At 39.1% G+C, this 17,455-nt stretch overlaps 1 protein-coding gene across 2 annotated transcripts in view; it reads left to right on the top strand.

The window, feature by feature from the left end:
- The window catches only part of LOC124795461 (E3 ubiquitin-protein ligase synoviolin), a 92,261-nt gene that overhangs the window by 50,427 nt on the left and 24,379 nt on the right, over positions 1-17,455 (top strand). For both annotated transcript variants that reach the window (XM_047259489.1, XM_047259488.1), the window contains exons 8-10: positions 673-915; positions 7,033-7,203; positions 9,519-9,674. In XM_047259489.1, coding sequence (XP_047115445.1) covers positions 673-915; positions 7,033-7,203; positions 9,519-9,674 — 570 coding nt within the window. The remainder of the gene's footprint in view (positions 1-672; positions 916-7,032; positions 7,204-9,518; positions 9,675-17,455) is intronic.

The following is a 17,455-nucleotide window of genomic DNA, read 5'->3' as shown; positions in this document are numbered from 1 at the left end:
CACTACTCTTTTCAAACAGTTGCTCACCATAAGGTCTCACTAAACACTGCTACAATGGTGTCAAAGCAAAGTAATGCAGCAGAGCAATTAATGTTTTGATTTGTATAAACTTTTGTCATTGTTACACATTAATGCTTTTTAATTGCTTCTAATTTTGAGCACTATGTTTCTATAAAACTTCTATTTAATTTGATCATTATTAACATCATGATCACGTGTGTCTTTACAGTTCCTGAATTTCTTATGGAAAATTATAAGTGGAATGATTTGTTACATAGTTCATTGTAAAATAATACATAAACCTTAGAAACGTGAAAAATAAAAGTGATTTTCACACTGATGTGTCTAATTTATATATTTATTACAAAGTGTAGAACTGTGACAAAACTGAATTAAACTGGCAGAACCACATCCATATAAGAAAGATTCAGTACTATGAAACTCAAAAACTAGCAATAAATTGTTTAATAATCCACATCTCGAAAGTTATAAACGAAATATTCAGTACCCTGTTTCATGAAAATTATAACCAAACTGTTTGATACCACTGATACTGTTACCTCTTCCTCCTTGTTTTCTTCCTGAGAAAAAACTAGGTGTTGACATTCATATTAGGCTAAAAGCATTTGTTTCTATGCAGTGCGTTGATTATTCCATTATCTTCTGTTACAGCATCTAAAAAGCTGCCGTGCAATCATATCTTCCACACAGCATGCTTACGATCGTGGTTCCAAAGGCAACAGACATGCCCCACGTGCCGACTCAACATACTTCGCACTCCAGCACCGTCACAACCTGCACAACAGCAGCAGCAACAACAGCAGCAGCAACAACAACAACAGCAGCAACAGCAGCAGCCACAACAAGTTCCTCTGGTGGGACCACCTCCTTTAATCCCCCAGATGCCACCACCAGGTATAGAGTAAATTTTAATGTGCGTGTACTATGTAAACATTAACTTTGATAACAATGTGTGAGTAAAACAGTCAGACACAGATGGAGGACTGATTTCATGTCATCATTCAGCGTACTGACACATAGTTTCACATGTAAATATAAGTCCTTTATGGGGGGGGGGGGGGGGGGAGGGGGGCTACTGTTACCCGAAAAGGTAGGAGTAAAGGGTTTTTTTTTTTTGTTGTTTTTTTTTCCCCTCTGTCAAGGCACTGAGTACTGAGATGTGGAATATTTTTCACTTAATCGTCCCACTCTCTCTCTCGAAGTGGTACTGTATTCACTGCTGATCCAATCTGTGAAAGATTCTTTGCCCTAGCACTAGTTTTTTTGTGTAAATGGGAGGTGTACCTTCACCAGCTCCCTTGATCCCATGGGCTGGAGTCATAGTGGCCCGACATCGATCCATTGCACCGACAACCAACATCAGCCGAAGACGACTGATCTTTTCAAAGCATTATGCCAGTAGGTGCATGGCCCCAGTGCAGTTGATTTCAATGCCTGAACCTACAGACTTTGGACAATGGTCAGTGGAACTGAAATCAGTTTCTTTTCTTCAATTGAATCGGCTGACGTTCCCACATGCAAAATGTGAATTGTGCATATTGTTTAAGCTTATTACAAGAAAGAAGGAGTTTATCACATCCTGAGGATGAGACAGAGAATAACAGAGATATATCTTGGAATATATGGTGTGAAACCACTACTTTATTAAAAACTCCTGGCTGCAGCAGGGTACCCTCACCCTTCCCCTCCCCTCTTCCTTCCAAATCCTCCCCTCTTCCTTCCAAATTCTACCCTCTTCCTTCCAAATTCTCCCCTTTTCCTTCCAAATTCACCCTTCTTCCTAGCCACTCCTCCCGTCTTCCTTCCAAATTCTCCCCTTTTCCTTCCAAATTCACCCTTCTTCCTAGCCACTCCTCCCGTCTTCCTTCCAAATGCTCCTCTCTTCTTACCCACTCCTCCCCACTCCCGCCCTCCTCCCGTACTCTTCCTTCCCACTCCCTTCCTCTCCCATCCCTTCCTTCCCACTCCCTTCCTCTCCCATCCCTCCCTTCTTCCTACCTCACCCCTTCCCTCCCCTCTTCCGTCTCCACCTTTCTACTTCCTTCTTCTTTCTCCGCCCTTTCTCTCCCTTATTCTTTCCCCATTCCTGTACTCTTACTTCCCCCACTCCTTCACTCCAAAACCTTCAAACTTCCTTCCCCAACCTCTACTCTTCCCTCCCCATTCCTCCATTCATTGCATCCACATTGTCCTTGTTATACCTTCTATTCTTAAAAGTATTAATCACATTGTAAAGTGAGGCTGCAGACAACAAAGATTTAAGTTCTTATGGTGGGAGACACAGTATAGGGGAGGGTGGGGGGGGGGGGGGGGTAGTGGGAATTTCAGAAGTACCGAAAAGGGTAGAAAGAACTATAAAATATTAACTGAATGTTATAAAGATACCAACCTAACAAATCAGGTAAATCTGAAACAAGTGACAGATAATCAAACAATGAAATGCCATCAATAAATGTGTTTTAAAAACTTGAGAAGTTAAGAGAGTAGAGAGAGGAGTAAATAAGACTGTGATAAAGTGGTGAGAAGTGTGAGGTGGAGGTTTAGAGTAGACAAAGATATACAGCAACAGAGAGAACAAAGAGAATGAAAAGTTAAGTTTAGCATACAATCAAATAAAAGATGTGTCTGTTGAAGGAATCACATAAAGTGAGTACGTAATTGTGGGCAGTGGTACACAGTATTGTTATACCACCACTCACTGTTGCCTTACATGCTCCACGTCCTCCAATACAACTTCCTAAAACTTTGTCTCTCCTTAGAAGGCTGCTTTGCCATCATGTTCGTGTTCTTATTGTAAGTGCCCTGTTAGCACCAGGCACTCCATCTCCGTTACTATAGGACCTACTTTCTTTGATGAAAAACCATTTCACAGGAAATTGTATGTCCACATCTTTGATCGCAGAATAATTTTTCCATTCAGATTGCTGTGTTGCTATCTTTTTCTGCTCAGGGATGCTCGCTTTGAGCAAGTAAATCGCTGAAGGCCACATTTTCTTCACCTCGCAGGTGAATTGAGAAAAATTATAGATGACTTCACTTAACTGTGTGTACTTCTTAAGACAAAGACATACTGGCAAACTGTTCTAATAAGGCCCTAATACACCAGATGCCACTTTTTGTTTCAAAGCAAAGTCTGACCATACAACTAAAGTTTTAAAATGTATGAGCAACAACATTCTAACAGTAACCCAAATATCTCTACTTGATAGGTTACAGCATAAACTTGAAAATGGCTGCCCGTACAAAACTGTGCACTGTTGGAAAAAGACAAAAGGAAGGTATATTCTAATCCAGTGTGAAGATTATTGTCATTAAAATAATTTATTTTAGCTGTGTACCCTATTGCATCTAAAATATTGCTTATTTCAATAATTCGTTTTAATGTAGGTACTGTAGAATTCCTTGTCCATGATGTCATGTTCTAGAAGATTAAATAAAGTGGGTAAAAAGAAATAACAACATGAAAAGCTGAAAGAGAGAGGGGAAGATATATTAGAAGATCCATATTATATTTCGACCAAGTAGTCCCAGTAACCAAGCCCATTATAGGTCAGTAAAATAAACTTCCAAATCAGTGGTGTGCACAAGAACTGCCTGCATGGTTGCCTGTGAGCACTGTGAGCCATGAGGGCAATGCTGAGCAGCTGTGAGGGCATGTAGTGGGGGTAGCAGAGCTGTGCGATGTGGCTGGCCACTTGGGTATGCACACTGCATGGGAGGAGGTGAGGTGGGGGGAGGGGGGGCAACTGTGCTGCTGTGAGAGCGCTTCATGCACACAGCTGAGTATGGACAAGCTAACGTACATAGTGCAGGTGGAACACACACATGTCCGAGGTCGTTTCATGCATATGCAGCGTCCGTGAACATGGCACTGATACACAGTCATATGTGGGACAACATGCGTGTGTGGGACGTAAGTGTAAAATGTGCTTACCCAAAGTTTGTGTATCCTGTGCCATGCAACGGTTGGTCATGTATGGATGAAACGCAGTTTCGAATCATTGTAACATGTTCTACTTTCATGGCCACAAGTAGTATACAGACATAAAGGATTAAGAAACGAAAACATTTGTATTGTAAATGTTTATTATATTTACACAGAAATGTGTAGTTCAGAGGAGGGGTACTACATACAAATAGGACATAGGCATTAATTTACATCACCCTGGATGTTTTTACAGTGATTTTGAACTAGCATCTTGATAGTTGGTGTGAAATTACTGATCATTTGGTGCACTGTACCAATCAGATGAACATCAGTAAGATTACGCCTAAGCTTCAATTTTGTCACTTTCATTATGGAGAAAACACTTTTGCACAGGTATGTTGCTCCAAAAAAATTACGCACGTGAGCAGCTATTTTAAATAATAATGGAAACTGTTCATGTGGGAAATATTTGTAGAAGCTTTCCAAGGTTTCTGCAGTGTGAAACTTCTCCTTCAGCGATAGTGGAGAAAGCTAAAAAGTCAGTAATGGATCAGTTTTTAACATCTTGCACATCATTTTGAATGTGATAGAGTTCTGCTACTGCTCACACCCATTTCAACAGCCCATTGAATTGAGGTATAAGTGGAATGTAGTATCCAGGTGACTGTTGTAGCTAACTGATCACCATTGATGTAGGCTGCATGTATCACTCTATGATGCTGAGACAAAGGAGCAAAGTGAGCAGTCAAAACTCTTCTGAAAAAGATGAAGATCCAACCATCATCGGACAAGGTGGTGCTAAATGTGTTTTGGGACTGCCATGGTGTGGTGCTAACGGATTACACCGAAGTGACAAAAGTCATGGGATAGTGATATGCACAGATACAGATGGTGGTAGTATCACATACACAAGGCACAAAAGGGCAGTTTATTGACGGAGCTGTCATTTATACTCAGGTGATTCATGCAAGAAGGTTTCCAATATGATTATGGTTGCATGACAAGTGTTAATAGACTTTGTACAGAGAATAGTAGTTGGAGCTGGACACATGGGACATTCCATTTCAGAAATCATTAAGGAAGTCAATATTCCAAGATCCATAGTGTATAGGGTGTGCTGAGGATACCAAATTTCAGGCATTACCTCTCACCACAGACAACACAGTATCTTCTCACTACAGACAATACAGTGGCTGATGGCCTTCACTTAACAAGCAAGAACAATGATGTTTGTGTAGAGTTGTCAGTCCTAGCTGACAAGCAACACTGCATGAAATAACCACAGAAATCAATGTGGGATGATCGATAAACGTATCCGTTTGGACAGTGCAACAGAAGTTAATGTTAATGGGCTATCGCAGCTGACAACCAACGCAAGTGCCTTTGCTAACAGTATAACATCACCTGCATCAACTCTCCTGGGCTCATCACCATTTCCGTTGGACGGTAGATGACTGGAAAACCCTGGCCTGGTGAAATGAGTCCCAGTTTGAGTGGATAAGAGCTGATGATACGGTTTGAGTGTGGTGCAAGCCGCATGAAGCCATGACCCAAGTTGTCAATAAGGCACTCTGCAAGCTGGTGGTGGCTCCATAATGGTGTTGGCTTTGTTTACATGGAATGGGCTGGGTCCTCTGGTCCATCTAAACCAATCATTGACTGGAAATTATTATGTTCGGCTACTTGGAGACCATTTGTAGCCATTCATGGACTTCATGCACCATGTCACCGGCTACAACTGTTCGCATTTGGTTTGAAGAACATTCGAGACAGTTCAAGCAAATGATTTGGAAACCCAGGTCGCCCAACAAAAATCCCATTGAATATTTATGAGATGTAATCGAGGGTCAGTTCATGCACAACATCCTGTACCAGAACACTTTTCACAGTTATGGATGGCTATAGAAGCAGCACGCCTCAGTATTTCTGCAGGAGGCTTCCACCAGCTTGTTGAGTCCATCCTATGTCAAGTTGCTGCACTTTTCCAGGCAAAAGGAAGTCCGACGTGATATTAGGAGGTATACCATGACTTTTGTCACCTCAGTGTATGTTTGTAAGGGAGAAACCATCACAGGAGCATACTGCTGAAACCTCCTGATGAGATTAAGGGAGGTTGTCAGGACAGTGCATCCTGGGAATATTTACTGAACAGCCAAAATGCAGACTTCAACAAACACAGACTCCACAAAGTTATCATTTGTTTGAAAAAGCCTACTGCATTGAAGAGTGAATTTGTAGAGGATTCACACCATCATACAGTTATATGGTGACAACTTGAATTTTTTGAGGTGATAATTAAAACTTTGTGACTACCCCTCATATACTAAATTACTCTGTCAAAAAGAACATCTGTATCAGTACGAAAATCACAGAAAAGGGGAAGATGGAGGCTGTTCACCTTTATCAAGGAAGGCATAGACAGACCAGTTGATCATGATGATAATGATGGTTACTGCTGTAATAAATCCTGTAAGCTGGCTGTTCCCTTAAATCACTCCCAGAGAATTCATAACAATTAGTTGTAGCACCTGACAAGATAGTGTCTGTTATTATGCTAATAAAATAGCTTATTTGGTTTCAAGGCTTGATGAATTTCAGAATGGATTATCACACTTTCCGTGTTTTTGACATTCATTATAAACAAAGTGAGCTATATCTGTTAGTGTGCCTCTGCTAGCTCCTGATGAGTGTGAAGTGTCAGTGTCTGTTCTGCTACAGCAGTTGTTGATCTCAATTTGCCTCCTGTCAAATAAAAATAAATTGATAAGAGTTCCATGACTAGTTGCAGTTGCTAAAAATACAAGTAACTACATTATTCACAAATTTTTATTCTGGTTTTGCTTCTGTTGTCTCTTCAGTAAAGCTTATGGTATCATTGCTAAGACCACAAAATAAGTTTTATACCCCCCAGTTAATTAGGCACCATTCTTGCTAAAATATATCTAGCTGTCTTTACTGGCAAGCGGAAAGGATTTTCTGGTTGTTGTATCACAAAATACTCTCATATTGTAAATATATTGTTGTATAACCACTGAATTATCTGCCACACAGTCTCAAAATGCCTGTTTCTTGCACATATGCAGGTGGCCTAAACATACCTCCATTTGTTGGTCCACTTCCATTCTGGCAAATGTTTCAACCACATGTACAAGCTCAACCACAGCCACAGCCACAACCACCTCAACAGAGGCCAGACCAGCCATCCACAGCAGCGACACAGCAAGCAGCAGCAGCAGGCACTTCTGCACCATCAGGTAACACTCATAGGTCTACATATGCAGTTTATTATTATTTACGAGGGTTATTCCAAAAGTAAAGTCCGATTGATTGCCAAATTGAAACCACAGTGAACATCAGAAATGTTTTACTTGTAACAATTAGCTACACCTTTCAGCTACTTCTCTACGTAGTCGCCGTTCTGACTTAGACTTTTGTCATAGCGTTGTACCAACTTTTCAATGGCCTCATCATAGAAGGCAGCCGCCAGTGCTTTCCGCCAATTCTCCACGCTGGCCTACACCTCGTTGTCTGTGTCAGAATGTTGTCTTCAAAGACAGCGGTTCATGTGACCAGAGATGAAACTCAGGGGGAGACAATTGCGGACTGTATTGTGGGTAATCTAACATTTCCATTTGAAAACGATGCAGGAGCATCTTCATTGCCCCTGCAGAATGCGGCTGAGAATTGTCGTGAAGACGAAACAGCACGACAGTTATGTAATGTTGGCTGCATAGCTTCAGGCGAAATTTCTCACCAGGCCCTCGTACTTGGCGGCAGACACTATTTTCTAGACATCTTTACGCACTCACTGCGAGCTCAGAAATGAGAAGAGCGACGCGATGCTAACTGGGGTTATACTAGAGACACTACCCAACACATCTGTGCAAAGCTTTATCGGATTTTCATAGTCTTTTCCATTTCGCGACCGATCGGACCTTACTTTTGGAATAACCCTCGTATTTTTGTCATTTGGTATACATCAAAATGTCCACAAAAATATATTCTGTGTTTTTCTTGGAAAAATTTGGTGCATTCAGGAAATTTACCATCAGTGTCAGTATAGTACTTTGGTTCTGACCTTGTTAGTTGCCGATAGCTTCATCCAGTTGTTAAAGGTCACTAGTACTTACTCCCAACTTAAAAACCTTGTGCTGGGCAGGACTTGAACATGGGCCTTATCTTTTGTAGTGTATGCTCTTTCTGACTGAGCTATTTGGCAGCTCATTAACTGCCCTCACAGCTTTACTTCTCCTTTCGAAACTCTACATAAGTTCTCCCTGCGAATTTAGTGGGACTAAATACCATGGGGGAATGGCATAGCCACACCTAAGGGAATTGTTACCAGACAGAATCATTTAAGTTCCTCCATGGCACACGTTTTATTCTGCCAGGAAGTTTAATAACTGTGCATACATTTCTGCAGACTGAAAGGTTCACTGTGGAAACAATCCCCTAGGTTATGGCTAAGTCATTTCTCCCTGATATTGTTTCATTTCAGTAGTGCTAGTTCTGCTATGAATGTAGGAGAAGTGCTGTGAAGTTTGGGAAGTAGGAGACAGGTACTGTCACATGCAAGGCTGTGAAAGCAGGTTGTGAGGTGTAACTCAATAGCTCAGATGCTACGAGTAGTGCCTGCGTAAGAAGTGGTTCCAAGTCCCAGTCCATCACACAGTTCTAATACACCGTTAAGTTTCAAAACAGTGCACACTCCACTGCAGAGTGAAAGATTCATTCTGGAAGTCACTATCAGACAAAGAAAACTTCAGACTATCAATATGGAGTTGATGTGTACTTCCAAAAGGTTACAAAAATTGATCAGCACACTAGCTGTAAAATCTTATCTGTTATCATTTTCTGATTACAACGAAAATGAAACCAATACACATTCACTGTCAGCAATGTGAGAGGCTTCTGATGATCAACAAATAATTGGTGAAATGGCCAAGACATTTTTGTGAAAGTTTAATAAAATTTGATAGATGGACAAGTTATTGTCAGCCAGTTTGCAACTTAAGAAACAAGAAATTTGATCAAGAACTTTTGATGGGAAAAATAATCTCAAATTCCATTGGGACTTAACCTATTCCTCAGATACTTTCTTGCTTCAACTGGAGAAGATCCATTTATTGTCAGCATTTTGGGGTATGCAGGAGTAGTAGTTTTCCCCCCTCTTCAGGGGTGGTAAAAGGAAACTAGTCTCTTGTTATTCATTATTCTTGAAGAACCACATAGGAAAATGTTTTAAGATGCATAATGCTAGTAAAATAAATTCTGAAAACATTACTTTTTGTATGAAAAGGGTTTCTTTGGTTACTTTCTGATATACTTCAAAATACTTAGGTTTGCCCCATATAATTCTGAACCTCCACCTCATGGAGAAATGAATTGTCAAATAAAATCACCAGAATGAATCTTCAAGCTGCAGCAGAGACTTTAAAATAGAATTAAAACAAAGATGTTCCGTGGGCAGTTATTTTATTTTAAGAACAGTCAAGCCCCTTTGTGATACTCTCTTTTGTAGGTTAGCCATAATCTGTCAATCTAATACATATGCATGCTTTCTTGGAAGGAGCTGCTGCTGGTGGATTGGCGGATGGCACTGCCAGTCAGCAACAAGCCTCAGGATCTGCAGCTGGAGGAGTAGCTGCAGGAGCAACATCTGTGGGAGGAACTGGGACAGGAGGAATGCCTTTTATTTGCCCACCATTCCCTTTCATGCCCTTTAGTAAGTAATTCTGCTGATGCAAACTAATAAATTGACCATATTGCTGAGAAAACCAGAATGATTACAAATTATTGTATAATTTCAGAGGGTTAGGTTTCCACTAAGATTAAGTATAAATAAATAAATAATGTTGCCACATGTGAAAAGAGTGGATGGGAAGGAGTGGAAGATTGAGTATAAATAAATAATGTCGCCACAACTGAAAAGAGCGGATGGGAAGGAGTGGAAAGGGGGGAGGGAGAGTTGAAAAGATTCAAAATTTGCACTTAATTGCTTGTTTTATTCTGCAGGACACTGAGACACTGTTGTGGCTTCTTGATTATCTTGTGGCATTGTTCTTATGCTTCAGTGCTTATGAAGAGGCAGTGTTATAGTTTTATTAATGTTTAGGTTAAAGATAAAATCATACGGTGCAAAACATGAGATGGAATAATGATAATATTCAGTTGTATAGATTGCTACTTCTCACATAAAGAAAGCATTGAGCAGCTAACAGGCACATTGAAAGAAGACTTTTAGCCAATCATATACATCATTCTTCTTTCATTCTGCCTTTCTGCCACCAATCGTGTCCTCTATGTGGTGGGTAGCAATCTGTCCTGTTTTATATTGTTGTTAGATGAAAGCTAAGGAAGTCACATTCCTTTTGCAGTAATATTATCAAGTTGCTACAAACTGTTACTTGGCAGATAATGTGTCATTCATCAAGTAAAAGGACATTTTTAGGAATCAAATTTAATTACAAAACATGTGACAGAAAATGTGAAAGTTATTTATGGAATCTATAGAAATCAGTCTGGGGATGCAATCAACAGTTGCAATTTCCAACAATTACTGTGAGAAATGTTCTATGGGTTTGCTTTCAGTACATTCCATACTATTTGAAGCTGGCACAAAAACTCTACAGTAATAGTTCTCTAAAGCTGTAGGTGTTCTATCACAATTTTATGGCAACTGATTTCTAGCATTGATTAAAGTTCTTTATTCCCCTCATCTGTATTGTAGTTTTATTACCATCACCAACAGTTCCTATAATAATAGTTCTGGAGTATTATTTCAAGAGTGAGTATCTGTTGCAGTTGTAAAACAATTTTTTCCATACTGTTATTCGTGTGCATAAAAATGTTGAGGAATTCAACAACATTATGAAAAGGATAGTTGTTACTCAACATATAAGAGAGATACTGTGTTGCAGTTAGGCACAGCAAAAAGACTTTCAGAAAGTGTGCTTTCCACGAACAAGGTCATCGGGAACACACACACACACACACACACACACACACACACACACACACACACACACACACACACACGACCACAGTCTCTGGCTGCTGAGGCCCAGCCAGAGATGGTTGTAATTGTATGTGTATGTGTGTGTGTGTGTGTGTGTGTGTGTGTGTGTGTGTGTGTGTTTTTCTGATGAAGGCCTTGTTGGCCGAAAGCTCATTTTCTGAGAGTCATTTGTGTTGTGCGTATCTGTGACTCAGCATCTCTGTTATATGGTGAGTAGCAACTATCCTTTTCGTAATATTGTTACATTCCACCCCAGATTTTCCATTGTTTGTTGAGGAATTCATCTGTCCTTTTCCACTGTGTCTCTGCTTATTAGTATAGACTCATCATCAAATTATCTGTTTTACTTGTACACGATGTTATTGTTTGTATCTTCCCAGATTTAAGTTTTCCGTGTTTTCCCAAATTCTGCTAAAGTTGATTGTTGAAATGATTCCTTTGTAACGGTTGCAGCCAATTTCCTTCCCCATCTGTGTCAAGTTGAGTTTGTGCTCACCTTGGTGTTCACGGGATGTGAAACTCAGTATTTTTTTCCATCCATTCTTGATTGACTGCTAAATTTTCCACTTTGGATACAGTGTTCTGGGTATCTTAATGTTACATTATGACTGTTATTGATATGTTCTAATTGTTATTTCAAGATCTCAGTATTCATTTTGTCATATTACTGTCTATTAGACATGTGAGTTAAGTGTTGTCAACTACAGTCCTCTCATGTTCACTTTAATTGCCCATACCTTCTTTTTATTTTGTTTCTGAAACCTAAAATGTTACTTCTATTAAGACTAATTGAAATATTGCCCAGTTCTTACCTTCAAGAGGCAAAACACACAGTATTGCTTATAGAAATATAAAACAGAACATAGGACTCATAGAGTTCAGAACAATGTTTCTTCGTTGGTGAAAGGGGGAGGGAGCTGCAGAACTTGTAATCATAGCCTTTCATGTAACTATCACAAAACTAAAGGGGTCATACATAAGTATCACACAAACAGATGTGTCCTTCTTAACTTAGGACCTCATTTATTTCTCCCTCCACTCCTCTCTACATGCATACTTCACAAGCCATCATATAGTGTGTGGTAGAGGGTAACCTGTACATGTGCTAGTTACAGTCCATGCAGGATACATTGGCCGATGTATAATGACCAATTTTCACCTGAAACCTAGGAGAAGTTCATTTCTTTGTTCGGAAGGGTACCCCAATGGCATTTGCCACGTTTTGGCAGGTTGGTGATGACAGAATCAATCTTTCTCAAACGATTTTACAGGAACTATCCGGTTAAAGAAAAATCATTTTTGTGTTACCTATAGCTTTATATGTCAGGTTCATGATGATGTGGTTATCATTTCCTTAATGGTTGTAGTTAATGTGATGTTTACATGGAAGTAAGATACAATGTGAAATTCGAAAAAGTTTGCGGTGAAAAAAATGGTTTGTGGTGATTTTGCATGTATTACATAATATGTTGCTGTGTTTGAACTTTAGGTAAGCTACAGAATTTTTCTTTAGACTTGGTTGGAGGTCTCTCTGTGTCACTACTGACCTTAGTTTTCCTCAGTTTCTCCTTTAATAAACCTGGTGAGGTGACCTATTTCCTTTCATGTTTCACTCACAAATACTGTAAGGGGCAAAGGACTGTCTATTTGCCTTTGTAGGAGCCTTAATTTCACATATCTTTGTCATCCTTATGTGAAATGTATGCTGGCAATAGCAGAATCTTCTGCAGACATCTCCAAATGCCAGTTCTCAGTGTTCCTCAAAGGAACATCACCTTCCCTCCAGGGATTCCCATTTCAGTTCCTGAGCATCTTCATAACACTTGCATGTTGTTCGAACCCACCGGTAACAAATCTAGCAGCCAATCTCTGAATTATTTTGATATATTCCTTTAATATGATCTAGTGTGGATCCCAAACACTCAAGCAATACTCAAGAATAGGTCACACTAGCATCCTGTATGTGCTCTCCTTTACAGATGACTCACATTTTCCCAAAATTCTCCCAATAAACCAAAGTTGACCATTTGCCTTCCCTACCACAATTCTCTCACATGCTCATTCCATTTTGCATTGCTTTGCACCATTATGCCCAGGTTTAAATGACATGACCGTGTCAAGCAGCACACTACTAATGTTGTATCTGAGCATTATGGGTTTGTTTTTCCTACTAATCCGCGTTAACTTACATTTTTCTATATTTAGAAAAATCAACTAGAAATTTTGTCTACGCCATCTTGTATCCTCCTACATTCACTCAACTTCGACACATTCCTGCACACCACAGCAGTGTCAGCAGACAGCTGCAGATGCTGCCCACCGTGCCCACCAGAGCATTTGAGTATATAGAAAATAATAGAAGCCATTCACATATCTGGGAACCTATTCGATATGCTCATACCTTTGTTAACAGTTTACACTGGGGCACTGTGTCAAATGCTTCCTGGAAATCTAGAAATGTGGCACCTGCCCATCGCTCTTCATCCATAGTTAGCAGTATGTCATGTGAGAAAAGAACAAGCTGATTTTGGCCCAAGGGATGTTTTCTAAAACTGCTGATTCATGGATATAAGCTTCTCAGTCTCTAGAAAATGTATTACATTCAAATTGAAAATATATTCAAGGATTATGCAGCAAACCAATGTTAAGGATATTAATTTATAATTTTGCAGGTCTTTTCTTTAACTCTTCATTTACAATGGGAGTCACCTGCACTTTTTTCCAGTTACTTGGGACTTTGCACCAGGGCAAAGATTCACAATAGATGCAAGCTATGTAATGGGGCAATGCCATAGAATTCTCTTTGTAAAACTGAATTGGGATTCCATCTGGACCTGGCAACTTAATTGTTTTCAACTCATTCAGTTGTTTCTGTACTGCTGAGATGCTTATTACTATGACAACCATACAGGAGTGTGTTTGATTGTCAAACGATGATATGTTTGTATGATTCTCCTGTCTGAACAATTTCTTAAATGTGAAATTTAAAACTTCAGCTTTCCATTTTGCTATCTTCAACTGCCAGACCAGACTGATTGAGTGAAAGGATGAAAGCCATAGCCCAGCTTACTGATTTTACTTAGGGCTAGAATTTTCTCAAACAGATCTTTCGATAATGTATGTTGGTGAGTTATTATATTCATCACACACAGATTTTTTCAGAGACTCACAAATCTCTGTTAACCTATGTGGTTGTGATTTGCGCATTTCCTTTTGAACTAAGAGTGTCACAACCTTTGCTTCCTCAGCATTTTCCAGATTTCGATGTTAAACCAAGGTGGTTCTTTTCCATCCTTAATCCATTTTTTAGGCACATAGTTCTCCACACCATGAATTATAATCTGGACCCTATACCAGTGTCTCCCAACTATTTTCGCTTTTCTCCCAGAAAAGGGTGCTGTGTATACGAAGTCCCATTTTTATGCATTTATAATAGTGATACTGGGAACTGCATGTCCTGGATGTACATACTGCTCAGACTAAGTCACATTGTGACTTAAGCAATTTTTTAAATTGAATTTACATTTCATACAAGTTACACTGCATTTACCACCTCTAAATGAAGAGAAAGCTAATAACCATAGTTTCATTTGTGTTACTAACCAAAAGTGTATTCTGATAAGAATTTAAAAATAAAAGATGCCATACTTCAATTCTTCTTTGGCAACTGAATCAGCACTTGCCAGTGCTGCTTCTAAATAATCTGATGAATATTTTTGTTCATTATGTTCCTAGTGACCCATTGTTTCACATCATGGTACTTTTTATTAATCACTCAAGACAGCCTTGTTCTTTTAAAAATGTCTTCTCATTTTTTTATATTTCAATAGGATTAGCAATTCTTTGAAAGAAAACTAAAAGATTTAATATAAACTTGCAGTTAATATTTTCTTTAGTAGCACATTGTAGATATTAATAACAAAAAAACATTACTTATACACCTGGAAAGAAAGAAAACTGTAAAATAAATTGACAGGAGTGGTGTACCTTTTTGAAATAAATGTTGCATTTCCAGTAAATAAGGGAAAGTTTCAGAGGATTTAAGAATTGCCCATAAAAACCAGTCAGTATTGGATCAGATGAAAGAGAATGCTCAGGGTTGAGAGGAACCTGCAGTGAGATACGAGCAATAGATTAATTCTTGATAATCTGAAAATTAGAAGTGGTAGCTTCAACAGTCCATAATGCATAAATCTTGGGAGGGAAGTACTATGGGAGTAGATGTGCAGATAATAAAGTGGTAAAGAAAAAAGAAAAGTAAAAACTAGCTGAGATGTGAAGGTCAGGAGGAAGGAAAACAACAGAAACTGAAAAAGAAACATTCAAGAGCCAAGAGTGCATAAATGTTTGTTTATTCAAAACAACCAGGTTCGACAAACTTTGCTTTCATCTTGAAGTCTGTAAGAAAGTGCATATAAATAGAATACATCTCATAACATGATTTAAGACATAATATTTGACATTCAAGTCTCAGTTTGGCAGTACAAAAAATGAAAGTGGAACTGTACCTTCACAAACCTGAAAAAATCTTTTTGTTATGAAACATGTTCATTGTACATAGGACTTCACACCAAGTTGTTATGTGGATAAAAATCAGCACATTATAAAAGCTCTGTCATAACTAAAATATCTAAAAATATATAGCACCTTGTGTCTGTCAAAACCAATCATTTTAAATAAATAAATATTTATACAATCTTCGCTGTAGAATGTATTTAGCAAGTGAAACAGATCACTTCTTTGGTAATCGCAAAATGAGAAAATTCAATCAAGAAACTGAAAAAATGAAATAAAGAAAGGAAAAGGGAAACATCGGAAGGCACTGTGCAAATGGTGGACAAATTTAAATACCTGGGATTATTTATAACAGGAAGGAACAGGAGTGAGGAGGGAATAACAGAGATGATAAAGATGATGAGGTCAGCCTTCTGTATGATGAGAGAAATATACAATAAAAAGAATATATTCACAGAGGCAAAGATACGCCACTACAAGGCAACGGTGAGGAATGCAGTATTATATGCTGCTGAGACGATGACACCAGGAAGAAATGGGGCGGAAAAACTAGAGAAAGAAGAGAGAAAAATACTAGGTCCCAAAAGAGGTGGAGAGAGATAGATGCGAAGACCTAGGGAAGAACTGTACCGGAGCATGAGAACAATATCCGAGGACATCAGACTCAAAAGGGCAAGGTTTGCTGGACATGTAATTAGGATGAGTATGGACAGAATGACAAATACAGAGTGGGAAACAACAGGGAGGACAAGGGGAAAGACAGGAACCAAGTTGGTTGTCAAACTTCAGAAGGAGTGGTTGGAATTGGGGATCAAGGTCGAAGGAAAGGAAAATTGGAGGAACAAATATACACCGAACAATATGCCGGAGATCAATGACAGAGAACAATACAGGAAAAGATTAGAGTGTCTCCAGTGGAGACAACAGGAGAAAAGGACACTGAAGATCTCGGAGGAAGAGCGGGAGAGAAGAAGAAAAAGAATGAAGAGGTTCTGGAAGAAGAAGAGGAAAATGCAGTCCGTGAAGGAGCTGGCTGTGGTCCTACAGAGGCCGCAACGCAAGAAGAAGAAGAAGAAGAAGGAAAGCATTGATATGAAAGAAGTGAAAGGAATCTTGATACAAAGAACAGCAATGTCAGAAACTTGGAGGAATAATAAGCAGGGAAGTGAAAAGGGAGTGACACCATCAGGGCGCTGTAGTATGAGGCACAACGAGATGAGTAACGAATTGAGCATATACCATGTTGCAGATGCCCACTTGTGAAGTTCTACAGTATTTTTGTGGTGTAAAATCCAAACAGCTTAAATGATGAAGCAGGCATAAAGGTCACAGAACAGAAATTTCATGTTGATACTTTGTCCCTAGCAATGTTTGGTAAAAATACGAGATGTGATAACTGATTAATGTGACAGCATGTCTTCAGTGCAGAAACATGAGATGAGTTTGGTATTTGAATGTAGCTGAACTTGATATTTCTGGAGCTACCAACCATTATTTCACCTCTCTGTCTGCTTCAGTTAGCTTTTGAACTGTGATTATACAGTGTGTTACTCATGTTAGTGCCATAGTCCTGGTTCATTTAAAAGTTGAGTTGTGCATTAACCTAAAATGTCTCCTGTAATTTAAAAAAGTGCAGGCATAATGATATCTGAAGTTTGGGAAGAATTTGAAGATGATGAACATCCTAATGGACCTGTGATTGCATGAACTGAAGGAAAAGTTTAGAAAATTAATGACATTGTGCAGGAAGATTGACATCTGAGTGTTCAGTTGACCACTGTCATGGTAAAAACAAAGAGAGAATAAGAACAAATACTAACATCTTTATATGAGATTTTCCATTAATCATTTAGAGAATAAGAACAATTTCTTGTGCAGCATTGCTCCCATAAACCCTCACTCTGAAACAGAAAGACAGTGGTAAAAACATTTGTGCTGACATCATGGAACAACTCTCAGAACAACGAGCTTTG

Source organism: Schistocerca piceifrons, chromosome 4 (genome assembly GCF_021461385.2).
Source record: "Schistocerca piceifrons isolate TAMUIC-IGC-003096 chromosome 4, iqSchPice1.1, whole genome shotgun sequence".
NCBI lineage: Eukaryota > Metazoa > Arthropoda > Insecta > Orthoptera > Acrididae > Schistocerca > Schistocerca piceifrons.
Note: the sequence above shows the minus strand (reverse complement) of the source record. Positions and strands in the feature narration are given on the sequence as shown.